The 21,674-nt window shown below is 36.7% G+C and overlaps 2 protein-coding genes across 3 annotated transcripts; one reads left to right on the plus strand and one right to left on the minus strand.

Annotated features, from left to right (window-relative positions):
- Positions 1-138: 138 nt before the first annotated feature.
- On the plus strand, positions 139-10,354 carry PAP28 (purple acid phosphatase 28). 2 transcript variants are annotated; one of them, XM_010261560.3, is made up of 4 exons: positions 139-407; positions 486-633; positions 8,599-8,999; positions 9,635-10,354. In XM_010261560.3, the coding sequence occupies exons 1-4, from the start codon at positions 222-224 to the stop codon at positions 10,115-10,117; spliced, it is 1,218 nt and encodes a 405-aa protein (XP_010259862.1). In that variant the 5' UTR covers positions 139-221; the 3' UTR covers positions 10,118-10,354. The 2 variants fall into 2 exon arrangements, with proteins under 2 accessions (XP_010259862.1, XP_010259863.1); XM_010261561.3 differs by having other exon boundaries at positions 9,638-10,354.
- Positions 10,355-18,436: 8,082 nt separating this feature from the next.
- Positions 18,437-21,674, minus strand: LOC104599154 (small ribosomal subunit protein eS6-like). Its single transcript, XM_010261562.3, has 6 exons — positions 21,533-21,674; positions 21,376-21,440; positions 19,656-19,713; positions 19,465-19,573; positions 19,021-19,293; positions 18,437-18,879 (listed from the first exon to the last, which is right to left on the minus strand). The coding sequence occupies exons 1-6, from the start codon at positions 21,536-21,538 to the stop codon at positions 18,641-18,643; spliced, it is 750 nt and encodes a 249-aa protein (XP_010259864.1). The 5' UTR covers positions 21,539-21,674; the 3' UTR covers positions 18,437-18,640.

A 21,674-nucleotide genomic window follows, 5' to 3' on the forward strand; every position in this document is an offset into this window, starting at 1 on the left:
GGAGGGGGCTTCATTTCAACCTTGTCAGAAACTCCAGGGTAAGTGATAGCCACCGGAAGAAAAGGAGGGGAGATTCCGCAATGGTTAGAAACTCTGGGGAGGTTTAAGCAATTTGCTCTTTTCTTAATGACTGTAATGTTACGGTTACGGGACGGCAAGTCGATCTCGGAGCATAGTCTCACACTCTCAAGGGAACAAGGGTTGTAGGAAGCAGGAACATTATGGGATCTGAAGGAGGAAAATGGCTGTCCCTTCCCTTCTTGATTGCTTTCATTGCTGCAACTCTTTATCTTCTTCAAACTCTAATCTCCCCGAGGTTGATGCTGGGTCATGAAGTTGTCAAGATCAAGCGGAAGCCAGACCTTCCTCTTAGATTCGGTTCCGATGGCACATTCAAGATACTCCAGGTTTGTTGTTCCTCAATCTCTGCTTCTATTTTAAGCTGAAATGAAACTCTTTTTTCTTAAGGTTTGAAAATCGTTCAGGTGGCCGATATGCATTACGCGAAAGGGAAAATGACCAGATGCAGAGACGTCTTGCCATCGGAGTTCGAGTACTGTTCCGACCTCAATACGACTCGTTTCATTCGGAGGATGATCGAGGTTGAAAAACCCGATTTTCTGGTTTTTACTGGTATGTTACTCTGCTCAAGTCCGTAGATGATGGAAAGATGGATTTTGCGTTCTTGGAACATGTTTTTCTTGACCTTTATGGTTGTCCCCGAACTAGCGATTGGTTATCATCTACTTGAAGTTGGGGTGGGTAATCTGGTTTTGGATGATGGTTAGGAAGCAATTCATTTGATTGAGGCTAATCTACTCATGGTTGTTTTATTCTCAAGTCCTAAATCCGGACGTTATAGGGAGGAAGAGGTCCCCTCCCCACAAAAGGAGCATACAACAGGGCCTAATATTAGGCCCGAATACAAAGCTAACTCTCTCCCGGATCATATTGTTCCAATTAGTGCAACAGAGAGGGATTTTTTTTTTTTTTTTTCGTTTTGATAGATACAACAGAGAGAGAAATTGAGCCTCGCAAAGCAACCCAGAATTGAAGCCGCTTAACCATCAATCTCTCAACCTGGTTGTAAACCACCTCCACGCTACCGGAATTGCCATAAAATTCTTCCGCTTACTAAAGCCTTTACACACCAAACAGAGATCACACCTTGGATGTTTGAGTGATGAACTCATTAACATTTGAACAGCTTGATCATATGGACCCAAATTTTGTATGTATAATGTTGTCAAAATCTTATGATTCACGGATTGAATCATGAATCCCAAGGGTTTCAATTCGAATCTTATATCTGAATCCTTTTCTGCAGAAAGTTGGAGTCATACGATTTGATTCATAAATCTTATGATTTTTAAGATTCACTATGATTCAAATAAATTCAATTAAGAATTAGTTCTCTACTTTGTTTCTTTTTTTGTTTATATTTAGTTTTTCCATGGGAGACGTTTTTTAAAGCCCTTACTAGAAAATGATTTATTTACATTATTCAAGACTCGAAATTGAGTTTATTTTCTATCATATATAAGTTAAAGGGCCATTGTATGTAGATTTGTTTGATTTTAAAGTCAAACTTGATGATATCATCTTAGGCTTTTATTGTATAAGTGGTAAATTCTATTGTTTTAAGTACATATATGGTAGATATAGATTAAAAATGGGATAAGGTAACTTTCCTATATATAATTAGCCTTTTAATATATCTATATTTAATTTTTTGACAAGTAAAAAATAGAAATAATCTTACGATTTACGATACGATTCACGATTTGATTCGATTAAACTTTCTCTACGATTTACAATACGATTACGATTTTCAAAACATTATGTAAAACTACAATGCACCAGAATATGGCCAATCAATTCTTTAGCTTCCTTGTAAAGAGAGTAGCAATTTGTGATAATCATTCCTCTTAATCTCAGTTTTATCAATGGTGAGCATTCTTCCTTTAATGGCTGTCCATGCAAAGAAATGACTTTAGAGGGAACTTTTAGCTTCCATATTCAGGACCAAGGAACCTTCTCATCATTGGAACTGGACAGGCTGAGGTAGAAAGATTTTACCAAGAAGATTCCTGATATATTGTCCTTCCACCATCATCTATCTTCCTGCATAGGTTGAATACACACCTGGTTTAAGGTATTTAACATCTCACTATCTCAATAAGATCATCAAGCATCCAATCATCAACATTTCTCCTAAGAAGAGGGTCCCATACAACCTGATTCCCTAAGATCTCATGGCAATCCTTGATTTTGCATTCTTGTTGTGCGCCAATGCATAAATGTTGGGGAAGGCATGACTCAGAGGGAGGTTTCCACACCAGGAATCTTTCCAGAACAGAATGTTTGCTCCCGTACCTGGTTTGTAACTTGTAAGTGGTGAGGGTAAATAACATGTCTCTACTTTGCATAGTGTCTTCCCAAATCGCTGTGCCATTAGAAGAAGTATGCCTAGTTTCCCATCCCAACATGGAATTCCCATACTTGCAGCAAATTAACTTCTGCCATGAAGCATCCTTTTCAGCACCATATTTCCATATCCATTTGGATAGAAGGGGTTGGTTCATAATTTTTAAGGATCTGAATCTGGTACCAGTTCCAAGCTACTAAGTGCAACTTTCTTTCCTCCTTCCATTCCCATAAGAAGTCTCTTCTAAGTTTTTCCAGGGAGTTTATCATTGAAGCTGGAATAAAGAGTAGTATGTTGGAAGATGAGAAAGTGCACTTTGAATGAGAGCCAGCTTTCCACCTCTTGATAGATAGCTTTTCTCCTACCCTGCAAATTTACTCTGCATCCTCTCTATTACAGGGTCCCAGATTTTCTTAGATCCATTGTTGTCTCTAAGAGGTAACCCCAGAAACTTTGGGGGCAAAGAGCCCACCTTACAACCAAGAACCTCAGCTAGATCTTCAATGTCTAGTACATCACCATCCAGAATCAATTCACTTTTCTGCAAATTTACCTTTAATCCTGAAGTTACTTCAAAGCAAATTAAGAGGTATCTGAGGAATACTAGATCTCTCTTACTAGGATTAGAGAACACCAATGAGTCATCTCCAAATTGTAAAATGTTGGTCAGAGGGCAATTAGTGGATACAATAGTTTTCAAGGCACCAATGCGAGGTTGGGTTACAAGAGGGCACCTTGTTGCCTAGTCACCTAGGCAATGGATTTTTTTTTTTTTTAAATAAAAAACATGAATCTTAAGGTAGTTCTGTTATGATCCATTTGTCCCACATTGGTAGTATGGGATGCTAATGTGAGATATCACACATTGGTAGTATGGGATGCTGTTGTGTGATATATATGTGCTTGGGTTCCCTCCTTCTAACAGCTAGCTTTTAGGGGCAAGTTCTCCTAACTAAGGCACATAACAAATGGTATCAGAGCCTACACATGCTTCCCAGTTGCAATCATGCGGCGTAGCTGGTGGTGCCGGTATTGCAGTGTTCAACCAGGACTAGGTGGACTAGTGCAAAGCTAGCCTGCATGGCGCTGGGACTGTGGAGCGTGGTGGAATGTTACGATCCCTTTGTCCCACATTGGTAGTTTGGGATGCTGTTACGTGATATATATGTGCTTGGGTTCCCTCCCTCTAATAGCTAGCTTTTAGGTGTGAGTTCTCCTAAGGCACATAACAAACGTGATCTTGGTCTGCTTCAACATCCCTGTTCTCCCACTTCGATTGCTGGTCTGACTGCTACCCTCTCCTTTAGCTTCGTTGTTCTCGCTGATTGGTGCCTTCTCCAGCTTGGCCAAGACTACCGTGAGAGCTGCCTTGATTTCAGTGATATCCCCTTCGAGAATCTCAATACGGTCGTCATTTGCAGAGGATCTGGTTCCCACCATGTTGCTGCCCAGGGCTGGGCTTTGATACCACTTGGTAGGATCTGCCTACCTCAGGAGCTTCTTCGAGGGAGATCAAGCCTCCTACAGAGAAAAGAAGAAGAGAGAAAGGGGTTTTGTGCTCAAAAAGGTAATCCTCTTTACTGCTATTCTTCTATTTATAAGCTTTACATCACATGGGCAAATTCTCAATTGTAACTAACTTGCTGATGTGGTCCCCTCACATAGGTCTTTGGGTAATGCTGCATGGGGATCATGCTGGTGGGCTGATTGGTGGTACTGGCCTAGCTGTGTGCCTATCAACTCCCCCCTCCTTGAGACTGACCTTGTCCTCAAGGTTGATGTGGGGAAATTCTTGCTGAAGGCGAGAATATTCTTCCTACATTGCTTCTTCTTCAGGCAAGTTGCTCCAAACAACCAAGGCTTCCTCTATGTAGTACTTCCCCTTGCGAACCCAGTGGAAATCAATCAGCTTGTGGGGCTCCATGATCATAATTCCTTCCTTAGAGAAAGCTGGAAGGGTGGCCTGGGATTTTTCTATGTTGCCAATGTGCTTCTTAAGTAGGGATACATGGAAGACTTGGTGAAGCTTGGAAGAAGCTGACAGTTCAAGATTGTAGGTGACAGCTGATTTTTTCTAGGATCTTGAAGGGACCATAATACTTGGGTGCCAATTTTTGCCAAGCATGTCTAGCCACCGAAGTCTATCGATAGGGTTGCAGCTTCAAGATAACCATGTCACCTAACTGGAATTCCAAGGGATGGTGTTTACGATCAAAGGCAACCTTCATAATCTGTTTACGATCAAAGGCAACCTTCATATTTGTCTACTGCAGCCACTGATGTAGAACCTGATTCGTGGGGAAGAACGGCAGGAGGGTCCCTCCCATACAATGCCCTGAATGGTGTCATCCCCATACTCACATGGTAAGTGGAATTGTACCATAATTCAACTGAAGATAACCATTTTAGCCACTCTTTTGGTCTCTGTCCAGCGAAGCACCTCAGGTAGGTCTCAATGCATCTGTTAACCACTTCCGTCTGCTCGTCGGATTGGGGGTGATAACGTGTGGAATGTGCCAAGTGGGTCCCCTGAATTTTAAAATATTCCTGCCAAAACTTTCCCATGAATAGAGGATCTCGATCAGAGATGATGGATCTTGGTGTCCCATGCAATTTGGTGATGTCTCTAACAAACAAGTTTGCTACTTGTGCTACTGTGAATAGGTGAGACAGAGCAGAGAAGTGGGCATATTTGCTTAGCTTGTCCACTACCACCATTATTACTGTCTTGCCTTTCAAGGGCAGCAGTCCTGTGATGAAGTCCATGGTGAGGTCCTCCTAGACTTGATCAGGTATCTTGAGAGGTTGAAGAAGTCTGGCTGGTTGCTTAGTATCATATTTTTGCTGTTGACAAGTTGGGCAGCTGGCCACAAAGTGCTGGACATGCTTCCTAATTCCTTTCTAGTAGTAATGGGCTGCAATGTGCCAGTAGGTTCTCAACACCCCAGAGTGGCCGCCTTCAGTGGAGGAGTGGAATAGCTGTAGTAGCTCCATCAAATGAGGGGATGTTGGTGGTAGGCATAGTTGTCAAGGCGACTAGGCGATTTTTAGAAGTTGCCTTGCCCAACGCCAAGGTGTTTTTGTATCAGAAGCTCACCCATATATATATATATATATTATTATTTTTTTGAATGTGCATATGCATTATATCATTTTATTGGTTTGTTCTATTTTATTAGAATACACCCTGTTGTATGTGACCATTTTTTTATTAAAGTAATTTTTTTTTTACATTAAAACTACAAAAGTTTCTTTGGGTTTGAGAGTTTGAGTTTTGAACTGAGAGCTGAGAAGAGAAAGCGAGGACTAAGAAGTTTCTGTTGTTCAGTCCAAGTAGTCCAAGACCTCCAGGTACATTTCTTCTTCTTCTTTAAGAAATATTTTGGGATGAAACAAGAGCTTCGCCTCCTCCTTCCTAAAATCACATTGGTACTCCTTTCTTACTTTTAAGAATCCTCCATTTTTTTAGCCTGAAACAGGGTCTCCACCCCCTTAAACACAGTCCACATCGTCCTCTTGGACAACTTATGTTGGGAATGAAACAGGGGCTCCGCCCCCTTATTTTTCTCTCTTTTCTTAGCTGCACTCCCCCATTTTTGTTGGCCTGGGTGCTAGCTATGGCATTTTATATTTTATTCGAATGATTTTATTGCTAATAGCTAGCATACATGTATGTTGGTTAGTATAAAAAACCAATAAAGTAGCTTAAGAGGGGTACAAATATTTATTTTATACTTTCAAATTCCATCGCCTAGGCGCCCGCCTAGTCGCCTAGGCGACTGAGCGCCCTGTGGTTGCCTAGGCTCACCCAGGTACCTTGACAACTATGGTGGTAGGACTAACCTTCCCTCATAGTATAAGAGGGTGTCCTTTACCGAATAGCCAGGCACTTGGGTTGTATCCTCGACCCATTTCTTCTTAATGGTCTCCAGTTCTGGATTGACCAAGACCTACCTGTTTAAGAACCCTCGATGGTGGATAAATGGGTCTGGATTCAATCATCAACCATAACTCTTCTTGTCTTGACAAGGCGTCTGCTACCTGGTTGGAAGCCCCGTTTTCTTTTTTTTTTTTTTTTGATAAATATTGGAAGCCCCGGTTTTGTACTCTATTATGTAATCAAACCCCAGTAATTTTGACACCCATTTTTGTTGTTCTTCAGTGAGGATGCACTGTTCTAGTAGATATTTAAGGCTTCACTGATTTGTCCTGATGATGAAGTGTTGACCGAGGAGATAGTGGTGCCATTTGAGAACCGCCAGGACAACAACCATCAGTTCTTTAACATAGGTAGACTGATTTTTGGCTCGAGGGGAGAGAGCCTTGCTGAAATAAGCTAATGGCTTGCCCCATTGCATTAAGACAGACACCGGGTGCCCGAGGCATCACATTCAACAACAAAGGGCTGGTTGAACTTGGGTAGAGTCAATATGGGTGGGGACGATACTTCATGAGAAGAAAATTAAGAAAGAAAAGAAAATTCAGAAAATATAGGGGCTGATCCCTTGTTTTTGTCCTAGGAAAGGAAGAAATGAAAAGGTGGAAGAAGAAGAAGAATGTGTTTATTGGACAAAATTTTAAGTTCTTCCTAGCTTATTAGTTAAGGTTTTCAAGTCTTTGAGCTATCAATGGACATGTCAATCCGAGTGAGGTGGGTGAGGAGAACTGCCAACAGTTTGGCAGATAGCTTAGACAAGCAAGGGGTACATAGAACACATGTTTTGGGCTCAAATGTAATCTTAGACATTGTGAAGAGAGTTTCAGGGTTGAGGATTAATTGGTCAAGATGTGACTTAACCTTGAAAAAGATTCTCATGTGACTTTTTAAACTTTTCAAATCCCCAAACTACCCTTTTTCCAACGATTTTCCAAAATAAGTGATGAGGTTTGTTTTAGTGTTTTTTTATCCTAATTTCCATTTGTACTGGTTTAGTTGATATTAATTGTATTCCACCAAAAAAAAAAATAGTTGATATTAATTGTACATTGTGTTTGTTGTAATTTGAGGTTTTCATAGAAGTTTCTTGTTTTTTGTTCCAATTTCCATTTTATAGAAGTTTCTCAAGTGGGTACTTTTGGTAAATTAACTTACGTCACTCAATGAACAGGGGGGGGGGTTTGTCGGAATTTAAAAGTTCAGGGGGGTTCTTTGTCACAAATGAAAGTTTAGGAGGTAATTGGCACTATCCCTAAAGTAGTACAAGGTAGTAATCTATAATTTATCCTTTCTAAAACATATAGTTTAAAATTTATATATTTTAATTAATACTATTTTTATTTTTTTGCAGTTTAGAAACTTTTTAGAAATTTGTTCCTTGCTTCAAAATGGCGTGCACCTCAGGCACAAAAAGCCCCTTGTGTTTTTTTGTGCTCTGCACATTTAGAACACTCAAGGCCTCTTCTAAGCAATTTTAATAACTCATTACTAGTCCTACTAAAACAAACTTGACATGAAGAAACCAAAAATTACTAAAAAATATCTAGTTACTATTTTATAGTAACAGGAATTATCAGAAATGGATGGTAAATCCAAAATTTACCATGAATAGTAATTTTATTTTTTACTAAGAATAATAAATTAATAGAAGAAAGAAACTTAACTCTATTCCTAAGGCACCAAACAAACCATAAAATTAATTTAAAAACTCAACCATACCAATGTTTTGAACACCCATAAATTCTAATATTGGTTAGAAATTTCTAATCCGATCCACTTCTCCAAGGTCCTTTCCTTCTATATTTGCTTCTATGGACCAACCAAATCTATGCTTATTAGGCACCAGAAATAATGGCTTCTTGCACTAAAATATGAAGTAATATATGAATTTTCAGTTTTGGGTTTGCAAAATCAAAATTTTATGGCAAATAGGGTGGCGTTTGGCATTCCTTGTCTCAAGGACTCATCTCCTTTCTGCTGTTAAAATGCCCCTATGAACACTTGAGTTTTTAACTGTAAAAAGGAGACAAGTCCTTAAAATTAAGGAATGCGAAGTAGTCAAGAATTCTATTTATGGTATTTGGATGAGTTTTGAAGTTAAAACCTGTTTTAGCTTCCTTGCAGCCAATCAGACCTCGCTCTCCTGTTTCCTCAAAAAAGAAGATTTCTTTCTTAAAAAAATTATATTTATTTACCAAAAGACACTAAAGACATCTTAACTTGTTTTGACTAGGGGATAATATATTTGGTCCAAGCACTGCTGATGCTGCTGAATCTCTGCTTGGAGCATTTGGTCCCGCAATAGAGTCTAGACTTCCTTGGGCAGCAATTTTGGGCAACCACGACCAAGAATCTACCATGACCCGGGAAGAATTGATGTCCTTCATTTCCCTCATGGATTATTCAGTCTCTCAGATTAATCCACCAGGAATTGCGACAGAAAACATTGATGGGTATGGGAATTACAACCTTCAGGTACATGGTGCTTTTGGTTCTGATTTGGCCAACACCAGTGTCCTAGATCTCTTTTTTCTGGACAGTGGAGACAGGGCTACTTTAAATGGCATTCGAGGTTATGGATGGATCAAAGAATCTCAGCTTCATTGGCTTCGTAGCATTTATGAAGTCTTTCAGGTATAACTATTCAAAACTATGAAAACCATTAAGAATTGTTCTATAAATGGATTGACCGACCCCAACCTACTTTATTGCATACAAGTAGGAACCACTTCAATTTATTTTTATTTTAATATTTTTAACTCTTATTCAGAAATCTTAGTCCCCAAGTCTATATGATCAGAAACCATGTGGAAATTTGTCCCAAGAACATTGTATGGTAGGTATGGACCAAGGAAACTGGACTTATGGTTCTCAGTGTAACTCATTGTCTTTCAACCCGTAAAGATAATTAAAAATGACACACAGCTTACCTTCTGGTTTACGGTTAATTTTAAAGTTGCTCTGCAAAACCATGGAAAGCAATGCAAGAAAAGGACCATGTTAATGTTCACCAGGTCAACTTGATTTTGAAATAGATGTGGATATTAATAAATCTGGATTACATGGTGATACACTGGAGCTCACTGTGGTCTGGTACTAGGGACTGGCATATCATTACCCTCTCTGGACCTGGTTTACTAAAATTGTGTACATGAAACTCGCATCTTATTCCAGGATTTCTGTTTGCCGTCTGATTTCTTTCAGTTAGATTTCATTAATACACTTCCTTTTTGTTTATTTCATTAACATGTTGCAGGTCTAAATACTAGCAGGGCAACAAGTATGACCAAAACGGACTGAATAGCATTGCATCACCAACAAAAGCTGCCCAGCCCCATTCTCCAGCCCTGACATTCTTCCACATTCCAATCCCAGAAGTGCGGCAGCTCTGGTTTAAAGACATTGTGGGTCAATTTCAAGAGGCAGTTGCTTGTTCTGTTGTTAACTCTGGGGTCCTACAGACCCTTTCTGCCATGGGAAATGTGAAGGCTGTTTTCATGGGTCATGATCATAACAATGACTTCTGTGGGGAGCTAGAAGGTATATGGTTCTGCTACGGTGGAGGCTTTGGATACCATGCTTATGGTAAAGCTGGTTGGCCACGACGATCAAGAGTCGTATTGGTCGAGCTAGCAAAGGGGTTGAGATCCTGGATGGGAGTGGAGAGGATCAAGACGTGGAAGCGTCTTGATGATGAGAACCTGAGCAGGATCGATGAACAGGTTTTGTGGGACCAAAGGTTATTAAAATGAATGAAATCACATTTAAGGTGTATGTGTATTGGCAGCCACACACATCTAACCGTGTTATTATTGTGCTAAACGGTTGTTTCATGTGTAGGTGTATCTCTTGACATGACAACAATGCCCTTGCTTGCTAGGTTTTGAACTTGTTCATTGTTTGTTTCTGGTGAGATCCTGGCTTTTTTATGCCATAGGACCGGCTTGAAGATGCATTGAATATATATATAAATCTTTATTATCCTCCGATGGGCTTCTCCCTGAAACCTATTCGAGTGCCGACACCTCTACACCAAATGAAACGAGTATCCCATTTTTGAGTGTCATCTTTTGTTACATGTATTGCTCATATTACTCATCTACACCAAATGAAACCTACGAGAACAGCCCATACCATAGAAAAGACGGATGAGGGATGACCCACTTGTTTCTTGTTGACTGGGTTCAAAGTATTGGAACTACAGGTACTATTTGAAAGGCAATTTTAAGAGACATTGGGATGCACATTGGAAGGATATGGATATATGGTGGAAATATCTTTTCCTGGTGGAAGGCGGTGGGATGTAGGTAGTCTATTGAGTTCTAAAAGCTGGGGGTAATGACACCACGGTGGAGAGGTTTGAGAGCCCTGGTTGTATATTTATGGATTTTTGTAACTGTGGGCAAGAATGGATTGGAGTATAAAGCTCCATATGGGTGTTGTAGATTGATTGTAGGTCGGAAAAAGTAAGGTTTTTTGAAGGTCTCTGAGAAGAAAGGATGTCCTAGAGAGGAGGGGTTTGGAGGGGAAGGTTTTTAAAACCGAACCAGACAATGAACTGGTTAAGGTCTGGTTTCTGGGTTGAATGGTTTGACCGCTTGAACCGAATGAATGGCCTGTTCTGACAAAAAAAATAAAAAATTGAAAATAACCAGAACAGTTGAATGGTTTGATCACCTGGGTCAGTGGTTTGCTGACCAAATCAATGTTTTGGGGTAAAATGGTACCGGTCACTTGATAGGTTCTCGGTTTTTCTGGTCTGACCGTCCAGTCTGGTCCGGTTTTGAAAACCATATTGGAGGGTTGATGATTTGGGAAATGTTGCCAAGTTAATGTGTTAATTCTGTTATTGCTTGGGTGTCCTCAAGGTTTAAAGTATTGGAAATCCAAGATGTATTGGAAGGCAGTTATTGGGATATGCTTTTGATACACATGGATATGGACAAAAAATCAAGATGCACATGGATATATTAGTAAACTCAAATAGGTCCTAAAAATATATATTAATAACAATAGATATAAGTTTTATATAATTATAAATGAACAATTTAAAGTCTTAAACATAAAAATTAAAAAAAAAGCACATTTCAAGGGTTTATATAACTTGTGAGATATCAAGACAATTGGTAACCATTGAAAAATGATGGAAGAACTAAAAATGTCAAAAGTCTATAATTTGTGTTAATATTTATTAGTATATAAATTTTAATAATCAATTTTAGTATTTTTGCCGAAAAATCCCTTAAAAATAAAAAAAAATTACATAAGAATAAAAATGCATGTTTATAGCAAATATAGCAGAGTTTTGTGGTTACATGCTAATAACGAAGGTTCAATTCCTCCTATTTTTGTTTTTTTATCAAGGTTCTAAAAATTGGACTAGACATGGAACTATTATGGCCACTGGTTCTTGGGTCAAATGCTCTGATCATTTGGTTCAAATGGATGGCCCGATCTTATTTAAAAGATAAAAAAATTAAAAAATGAATAAATAAAATAAAAAGGCCAAAAACCATTGTTTGGGTCAATGGTTTGATCACTCGGGTTAGGGGGTTACTGACCAATTCAACGGTTTTTGGCCCAGGAATGGTTTTAGGATGAAACGGAACCTGATCAATCCGGTTTTCAAAACCATGGTTTTTATAACTAGTTTAAGGCTTTAAGGTGTATTCAATGGCATGCTTTAAATTCAAATTTGAATTTGAATATTGATTAAATTTATTAAACATAGTATTAAGAGAATAGTTATTGAAGTTATTAGAGAGAGGAGCAATTATATAGGGAGTAATTATATGAATTTTAGCAAAGATTGAAAAAATGCTGGAAGAATATATATGTATATATATATATATCATAATTTTCATAAATTAATATAATTTGTGTTAGTATTTATTAGTATATAAATTTTAATAATCAATTTTAGTATCTTTTGCCAAAAAATCTCTTAAAAATAAAATAATTGCATAAGAATAAAAATGCATGTTGAGCAGAGCTTTGTGGCTGCATGTTAATAACCAATGTCCAAATCCTCATATTTCTAGTTTTTATCAAGGTTTTAAAAATTGGACTGAATATGGAACCATTTTGGCCACCGTTTCTTGGGTCAAATGGTCTGACCGTTTGGTTCGAATGGATGGTGCGTTAATTTTTAAAAAAGTAATTAAAATAAAAAAGGCCAAAAAACATTGTTTAGATTGATGATTCGACGGTTCGGCTGCCCGAGACAGTGGATCATTGACCAATTCAATAATTTTTGGCGCAGAGTGGTTTTAGGGTGAAACAGAACTGATTGCCTGACCAGTTCCTGGGTCAACTGGTTTGACCATCCGATCTGATTTTCAAAGCCATAGTTTTTATAACTAGTTTAAGGCTTTAAGGTGTATTTAATGGCATGTTTTAAATTTAAATTTGAATTTGAGTATTGATTAAATTTATTAAATGTAGTATTAAATATAGGAGTTATTGAAAGAGTGAGAATAATTATTGAAGTTATTAAATAGAGGAACAATTATAATAGGGGTTATAGGGAGTAATTATAGGAGTTTTAGGCGAAGAGTGAGAGCAGTCTTAGGAAAAGAGTCGAGTCACTCTAAGGCGGAGAGGGTGCTAATGCTTTTATGGTTGACTAGGCTAAATGAATGCAATGTGTAATGCAATGCAAACAAAGTGGATCTCTAATGTGAAAATAAAAAAAAAAAATTAAAATAATTGTATTAAGTATTTTATTTGGATTAAAACAAATTTGAAAAGGAAAAGACTCAAATAATACTTTTTTTTTTTTTCACTTATGGAATCAAAGGAAAAGGGAACGAGTTGAATCACTAACAATTAGCATACATGATTCATTCAAAAACCTAGAAAGGTTCGACTTATTTCTAAACTTGCAACTGTAACCAAAGCATACAAAATAAAGGGGTAAACACATAAGAAATTTTATTCCTTTATATTTTACCCATTTTATATTACCTTTCTTTATTATTTCTTCTCCTTTTCCCTTTTTTCTCTTCTTCTTTTCTCTTTTTTTTTTCCTCTTTTTAAAAAATTGTCCTTTCTACATCTTTTATTTGCCTTCACTCTTCTTACACAAACGCTTCTATTTGTTTCACCATTACCTTTTTTATCCTCCTTTCTTCCATTTTGGATGTTTTCCTCTTTTCTCATTTTTTGATCTTTTTTTCCTTCTCTTTTCTCTTTTCTCCTTTTTCTTTTCTTTTCATTTTCTTTTTATTTATATTTTTAATTCATTTTTTATTTCTAGTTTTTTTGTTATCATTTTTACTTATTATTATTTATTATTTATTTTATTATCTATTATCATTTTATTATTAACCACTTTCATTATTTATGATTATCAGTATTATTATTATTTTTTGTTTTTCTTTTTTCACTTCTTTTCCTTCATCTTTTTTCTCTTATTTTTTTTTAATTGTATCACTATCATGATTTACTTTATTTATTTATTAAAAAAGTGCTTAGCACACGTGTCTTATCCTAAAAGTAGTGTGGTTTCTCTTATTTATTCTAGACTAAAAATTAGGACTTAAGTAAACGCCCATGAGTTGACTTGGTTCAATCTAGACACTTGGCTCCAACAAGGTATCCAGTCTTCAAACCTCCACCCATCAAATGAATGGGTTTCTTTGGTTGGTGACCAATTTAAGGTATTTGGTATGACTAGTAGGACCAAGATCCTAACAACCTACCACCTAGGGCCCCTCCTAATAGGATAAGGAATTCTAAAATCTAATGCAAATGATGTGTGTCAATAGTGTGAACAAACATGCAATGAGGGAAATTAAAAGAGAAGCAAAACCAAAATCCATCACATACGCATGTAAATAGCACATGATAAATGAAGCTAAATATTAAGCAAGACATCATACTTATTCATAACAAAGCAAATCAAACAAGACAGATATTCACAAAATTTAGGCAATAGAACTAAACTTGAATTTATAAATGTACACTTTTATTTGCAATATGAGACATTAAATATAACCTACCCCTTCCTTTCCTATCTTAAACATTATTAATTTTTTCTTTGCTTTTCCTCTTTTTTGTTTTCCTTTTTTATTATTGTTTTATTTTCTTCTTTTCTTTCTGTAATTCTTGAAACTTGAACACATTTTAGCTTACAATATATTTTCTTCAACCCCCAACAAGGCCTAGACCATTTGATCCAAGTAGACTTCCAGGACCTCTCTATTTTCAGCATTTGGCAAGACAACCCTTTTTAAAAAGACTTGAATCCTCCCTATTTTCAGCATTTCATCACACCTATCCTGAAAAGAATAATGCTGTAAATTCTTCCGAATGTATCCAATGAGGAAGTCAATTATTTGATCAAGTTCAAGAGAGCCAAACCTACTTAAGAAGCTAGAACCTCTCTAACTTTAGCATTTTAAGTCAATAAATCTCAAAAGAAAAAAGTTGAAATGGAATTCAAACAAAATACATGGAGGGGCCATCACTTCCATTTCTCTAAATTGATGGGTGACGATTCCAAACCGGCCCAAGTGAATCGTTTAAATATATTATATACATTAATAATTATATTATTAATAATTCAATTTACGATTTGGCCTAGTTTCGAAAATTTAGAAACCAATTTCAGTTTGGTTTGGTGCAGTTTCGTGATCTAGACCATATAACACTCCTACCTTTATATCCAATTTCTTCTAGAAGAAAACGCTTGCTGGTTTCCAGGTCCGTCTGTCTATAAGCACTCCAAAATTTCATAAAATTTAATGGAATCCATCATTGATTTCAGGACTTAGAAGCTTGTATTGGAGAACAACAAATAGGGGTGTTCATTATATGGTCTAGACGGCCAAATTTCACCAAACCAAATTGAAATTAGCAAATTGGTCTAATCTGGCCTTAAAGCAGTTTAATTTGGTCTGAGAATTCCTCATACCATAATTTTCTGGTCTGTATTGGTTTTGTTTTTTAAGTTTTAGAAACCAAACCAAAGCCTAAGGAGCTATTTTGTTTGTGAAAATGTGAATGTAAATTATATAATGGTAACTTTCAACTTGATATTTGCATCATATTTGTTAATGTAGGTATGCATGCTATTTGGGCTTTCTAATTAGAGTAAGCCCATTAGAATGGCCTAACCTGTATAAGAAATCAAACCAAATCATAATAGCGGTGTTTGGAACCATGGGCATTTATTGAATAAACGCTGCCACATAGGTGTTACTTCAATATTTCTCTCAATATGAGGATTCATACGCATAGAGACTTGTAAAAGCAAGTTTTGATTTATATGCATGCCTACCGTTGGGAGAAGATTCATTTTAGCGCTTCCCCCAATGAGTAGGCATTTATTCATTGTTTTGCTAAGGTAGTGCCTAATAGCACTTAAGTGTTAATAAACGGGTTTATTATTGCTTTTCTTGATTTTACAAACAAATCAAGTACAAATGTTTAGTGAATAAATGTTCATGGTTCCACACACATGTAATAAAATGGTTTGGTTTCTATCCTAAAATAGTTTGATTTGATCCATAAATTTCTCGAATCATAACTTACTAGTTTGGTCTGAGAACCTCTTCAAACTGTGAACACCCCTAACAACAAACCAGCTCACCCTAACCCCTTTCCCCTCGTACTCAAATGAATTACACGACCCATATTTGACCCATTACTCAAATATGTGGGTATGGGAGGATTTCAAGTGGTGGGTAAATGGGTTTGAGTCAAAACTTCCTGCCCTACTTGTTAGTTACCACTTAGAAATGAAAATTATGAAACCACCTTGATTTAAGATTTTGGTTGAAAGTCAGATCTCACTCTAGTAACTGTAAAGTATTTACGATTAAAAATTGGATCTAGTAGAACAAAGGAGTTTGGAAATGCTCCCAATGCACGGTTAGGATGTGCTGTGGGGCAGTTGGGCACGCCTTATGGTAGCCAATGTGAATTCAGAACAGGTGATGTTTGGCATCGATGATGATTTCTCTTTGCCGATTATCCAGAAATCGGTGATTTTTGAAATTAGACTTTTGAAAAATCATCAAAAATTATTGTTTGGTATCATTTTTGAAATTTATGCCATGTAAGATGATTTTTGAAAAAACGACATTGAATCCGTTTGGTACTGATTTTCCAGGGCTGACTATTTTTTGTATTAGAGTTATTCAATGCCATGTCATCCTAAAAATCAGGAAATCACCATCTCTGAAAAGAGCTGATTTCAATAATTGATTTCTGGATGATTTCTTTCTCAAAAATCGACATAAGCGGCCAACCAAACAAGAAAAAAAATCACTGAATCTTCAAATTCTGATGTCCATCCTATGTGATGCCGATTTCTGAGAAATCATCGTTGCCAAACATCACCTACATCACACGGGATTGAATAAACACCTATGTGGTTGGATAAACACTGTCACCAAACATCACCTATGTGATTGGATAAACACCTATCATGCTTATATTTCTTTTAACATTTTAACACTACCAAGCAAACCCATGCAAATGCATGGGATTGAATAGAAATTTGGATAGGTCTCTCTCTCTCTTAGGTATTTGGTGATTTCATTACTAATAACCCCCTCCCAAAGTCAGTGGTTGTGGAAATTGAATCCGTATCTATGCTAGATTTAGGTTAGTGAATTTAAGTTTTTACATCTATTTGATTCTAAGCCAAGGTTCATGTTGAAGGTTGGCCTATAATTGCCATTCTTTATTAAAGAGGGTTAAAAGCGTTTCAAAGACATTTAATAAAAACTAGGGGATTAAATGGGGAAGGGGAAATATTAAAAAAAAAAATTGACTATTGAAGAGGGGGAGAGAATTAAGAACAATTTTATTAGAGAATAATAATGAGACTTTAATTGGGAAGGGGAAATATTAAAAAAAATTGACCATTGAAGAGAGGGGGAGAGATTTAAGAACAATTTTATTAGAGAAGAATAATGATAGATTTTAATAGGGAAAATTACGATGTAAGATGGTCTTATTAAGAGAATTTCTAATATTTCACTATTGTGAAGAATGAGAGAATGGGAGACTTCCATGTGAGGCCTGTGGTGAGAGACCCTTCCTTGGCCTCCGCACTCTCTTATTCCTAATAAGTATACCCCTCCAATATATATAAAAAAAAATGAATGTTATTAAGATTCAATTATGATGCCAGAAAAAAACTTATAATAAATCAACCACCACCATAAAAGTAGTACCAATGTTTAAAGAACGTATAGAAACCAGAAAAGGAAGAGACCCACGGGTCAAAGGACCAATTAGGGTCAAATCAAACATCAAACCATGATGACAAGACATGCAATATATACTATGGATAATATAAATATTATATATAATATATTTTATAATTTTTTTATATTTAAATATAATGGATGGATGGCAAATTTCTTAATCTTTAAAGCAAATTACCAAGATTAAGTCTCTTAATTTATATATATATTTTTAAAATATGTATAATAAAATAATATATTATATACAATAAAGAGTCGTTAACAAATAAACAAATAAAAGGGACTAACGATAACTAATTAATACATGAATATAAGAGATCATTGGTTTAATAACTTGAACTTGAAAGTAAGACCAATTTACCAATTTTTTTTTAAAATTAAACTGATTAATCAACCAGTTTTCATAGGGAGGGTTTTGATTGGTCAAAGCCTTTATAGGGTATCATATCTTAACCACACATCATAGAAGAAACTACGTATATAAAATTAAATAGAAGGAAACTAAATCCCAATCTCCCATAGTGATCAACAACTCCAACAAACAAGTTCTAATTAGACCTCAAAGTTCCAAAAGCCACCAAAGATGGGGATAGACAACGAGTTTGTGGGACTAGTCACTACGGTCTAGACGCATTCTTTTGAGGAAAAAGAAAATGAATTCAAAATTCAGAGAGATTCATAAGACGAAAAAATCACCCAATCTGAATTACTTTTCAAGGGCCAAGCAAAAGGTTTGTTAAACTCAAGTAATTCGGTTTGTTGAACTCATGATCAAGGCCCCCGGCAACTCGTATCCAGTTCAGGGACTTTGCAATGAGATTTGAATATTTTTAGGGCAGAATATGAAAATTTCCTAATATAAATCGATTCGGCTATAATTTGAACTTTCTCATAGTAGCAATCTGCTAAAAGTAGGAAAGTAAATAAACAAAACCTCTAAAAACATTGAACAAAAGTCTCGGGTGTTTTACCAAAAGACAATACCACAACATCCAAAAAGGAACATGGACAAATTTACCTCGGACATGAGAAATCCAAAACTTAATCATGAACCTAGGCTGCAATTGATGGCTTAGAAGCAGTAGAGAGTCTTGATCTTTTCTTTGCTAAGCTCTCACTACGGCGTTCCCTCTGCTCCTTCAACCTACTGGCAAGTAGCTTTTGATATTCTGCAGCTTCCGCCTTGGCCTTTGCAATTCTCTTCTTCTTCTCGGCAATCCTTGATCTCTTCCTTTGTAGGGTCAATGGAGTCACCAGTCTCTGTATCTTTGGAGCCTTACTGCACTTTTTCCCTGTGGGCCAGGAAATATACCAATTCATTAAATCAGATTGTTGCAACTAAGATTTTCTACCAGATTAGCTTAAAGATAACCACTTGCAACTATACCAATTATCTTAAAGATAAGGCTTCAATAAGTAATTAGATAGCCTACCAGATTTGGTTGTGAAGGTTCGGCGGTATGTATTCACATACTTGCGAACATCATCCTGTTTGGAGAGATTGAAGAGCTTCCGAATCTTTGATGCCCTCTTTGGACCTCTCATTCTTGGTTTCTCTGTGTCAGTCAATCCGGGAAGATCATTCTCACCCTTTTTCACAATCACCAAGTTCAAAACCGAGAGATCTGGGCTGACGATGCATCCACGCACTGACTTCCTCCTTCGCTCTCCATTTCGCCTGCCATATCCACGGAAGCAAGGTGTTCCTAACAAAGAAAAAGGGAGAAGAAAAGAATAATTCAGTAACCTGTACCACTTGATGCTGTTAAAAAGGTAGAGTTACAGATCCAATAACAAGATAGTTGACCTAAACAACTTTCTACAAATTGTATTTAGGATGGATATTTTTAAAGCAGAAGGGTCCCCTTTCCACCAACCTCTATGTAGCAAGAGACGAACACGGCCAGGAGTCAGTACTCCCTGCTTCATGGGAAAACCTTGCTTGTCACAGCCTCCCATAATCTTGAAAACATATCCTTTAAACTCCTGCAAGTTTTACCAAGATTACAATTAAAAGGATATCCCTATTTGAAAGAAACTAACACATTTGGAGAAGTTGCAAACATACCTCGCCTAGAGCATCTCCACTGACCTCTTGTGAGATCCGCTTGTCAAAAAATGCTCGGCTGTAATATAACAAATCAGGAAGAGTAAGAAATCATGGACACAAAGTGCTTCAAGGACACAAGAACACATGTAAAACTGAAAGTTAGTTCTTGGAAAAATTATGGTAAAAAATTTCCTGAAAATGGCAATGACCTTGTGTCTTTTGTCAAGTATTAGAACCAAAAACCATTAAAGTGTTCCCAATACACAGACTTGGCATCCTCCAAGAAACCAAAGCAATGGTAATAAACACCCTCTGCTTAGAGTGTATAATCTTTACTAGGGAATTATAAAACCTACGACAAAAAATGCAGTAAAGGACTTGCTAATGCATTTATAGAACAATACAAAGAATTCATAATTGATAGATTTAAGATCATTCAATTTAGAATTACTATCTCAACAGGGATGTAGAGCAAAGGGATTATATTAGTTTATATGCTAAAAGAAGGTTATTAACTTTATGTGATGAAAATTCAAGATGGATAGAAATAGAAGAAAAGGGATGCAATTGCTGTTTTGATTAATTGAAGAGAGCGAAAGGAAAAAAACTCTCTATACTTGTATTCTTTCTTTTTCTCTCAAAACCTTTTGATCTTTTAAATTTTCAATGGTAAAACATAGTATATAATAGAATGTATTCACACACATATTAGTAAGATGCAGCAATACAAATGATATTATAAGCGCCCACCTTGGCATTTTTGTCACCTACAGTGGGTGCTTAGTCACCTACTCGCCCAGGCAATGCCTTGACAAATATGCTGAAAACCAAGAGGTTAAGGAATAATACTCATCGATGAAGGCATGGAGATGCCCCTGAAGAAGGGGAAAACATCCTAGTGCTTATTTATGGTACAAGATGGTATTGTCTTAGATAGGAATCCCTCTTTCGTACTAGAGATTTGAGCATAGGGCTGTGTTTGGTTGCAGTGCAAATATTGCACTAGTGTAAAAAATGCAAATTCTTGTTCAATTTTGCTCTGGATTTTACTTTATTCTGCTTCATGTCTTATTTACTTCATTTTTACTGCAATCAAACAAAATAAGCTAAAACGTGAAACAAAAATAGGTCAGAATTTACACTCAAATCATTTGCACTACCATGGTTTTGCATCACTGCAAATTTTTGCATTGCAACCAAACACAACCTAAGGCTTAGTCCGGAAGGAGTACAAATACAAATATGTAGAGCGCAAAACCCTGTATTTTGTATGTATTTGCACTCAACATATTTGTATTTGTACTCCTTCAAAACTGAGCCTAAGATTTTCCCAGATCCACTAGAACCACACGGTCAAATTCAGAAGCTAAGCAATTTTTTTTTTTGATAAATGAAGCTAAGCAAAAATTCCCACCAAGAAAATGAAAAATTTCCGGTTGCTATCGCTAAAAAAAAAAAAAAAAAAAAAAAAGAAAACTTTGAAGAACAGGTTGAGGCATCAAAGTTTTCTATAAACTATAGTCGCAAAGCCACAAAACTAAAATTGCCCTAAAAGCACATCATTAGAACTATTGAGATAACAACTAGCCACTAATATCGGAATCAGACAAGTTACCCATTAGATCTTCTTGTCCGCTTCTATCGAATAAATTCCCGACAATGGCGAAATGAAGACACGGAAGATCATTGGTTTTTAAAGAGAAAAAGTATATAACATGGGAAAGGCATTGGCACTCACAGTTTCTGGTCATCGTCGATTTCAAGCTTTTTCTGGCATCCTGTAGTAGGATTTGCGATGTTGAACTGCATCGAAAACGAAGATGATTAGAATGAGAACAGGCGTGCTAGGTTACGGTTCGGAACAGAAATTCCACATTGAGGTTTTCAGAACGAACCTTCATTTTCGATCGAGATCGAGTGTCGCTTCTGCAGCGGCGAGGTGACGAAACAGAGAAGATAGAGGGAAAAGCTCCTTAGGGTTCAGGGTTCCCGCAAAGATTTTAGGGTTTTCCTAAAGACTCCCACTTTAAGCATTTA

This window comes from Nelumbo nucifera, chromosome 2 (assembly GCF_055504915.1).
Source record: "Nelumbo nucifera cultivar China Antique chromosome 2, China Antique-T2T, whole genome shotgun sequence".
NCBI classification, from domain to species: Eukaryota; Viridiplantae; Streptophyta; class Magnoliopsida; order Proteales; family Nelumbonaceae; genus Nelumbo; species Nelumbo nucifera.

Bases quoted from the DNA above. Each gene is read 5' to 3' on its own strand.
- PAP28 (XM_010261560.3), top strand. From the start codon at position 222: ATGGGATCTGAAGGAGGAAAATGGCTGTCCCTTCCCTTCTTGATTGCT. The intron at 634-8,598 runs GTATGTTACTCT...TGTTTTGACTAG, and splicing joins CGATTTTCTGGTTTTTACTG to GGGATAATATATTTGGTCCA. The intron at 9,000-9,634 runs GTATAACTATTC...TCTAAATACTAG, and splicing joins GCATTTATGAAGTCTTTCAG to CAGGGCAACAAGTATGACCA.
- LOC104599154 (XM_010261562.3), bottom strand. The intron at 19,294-19,464 runs GTTGGTGGAAAG...TTTCTTTGTTAG, and splicing joins TCGTCTCTTGCTACATAGAG to GAACACCTTGCTTCCGTGGA. The intron at 18,880-19,020 runs GTAGGCTATCTA...CCTGGCCCACAG, and splicing joins AACCTTCACAACCAAATCTG to GGAAAAAGTGCAGTAAGGCT.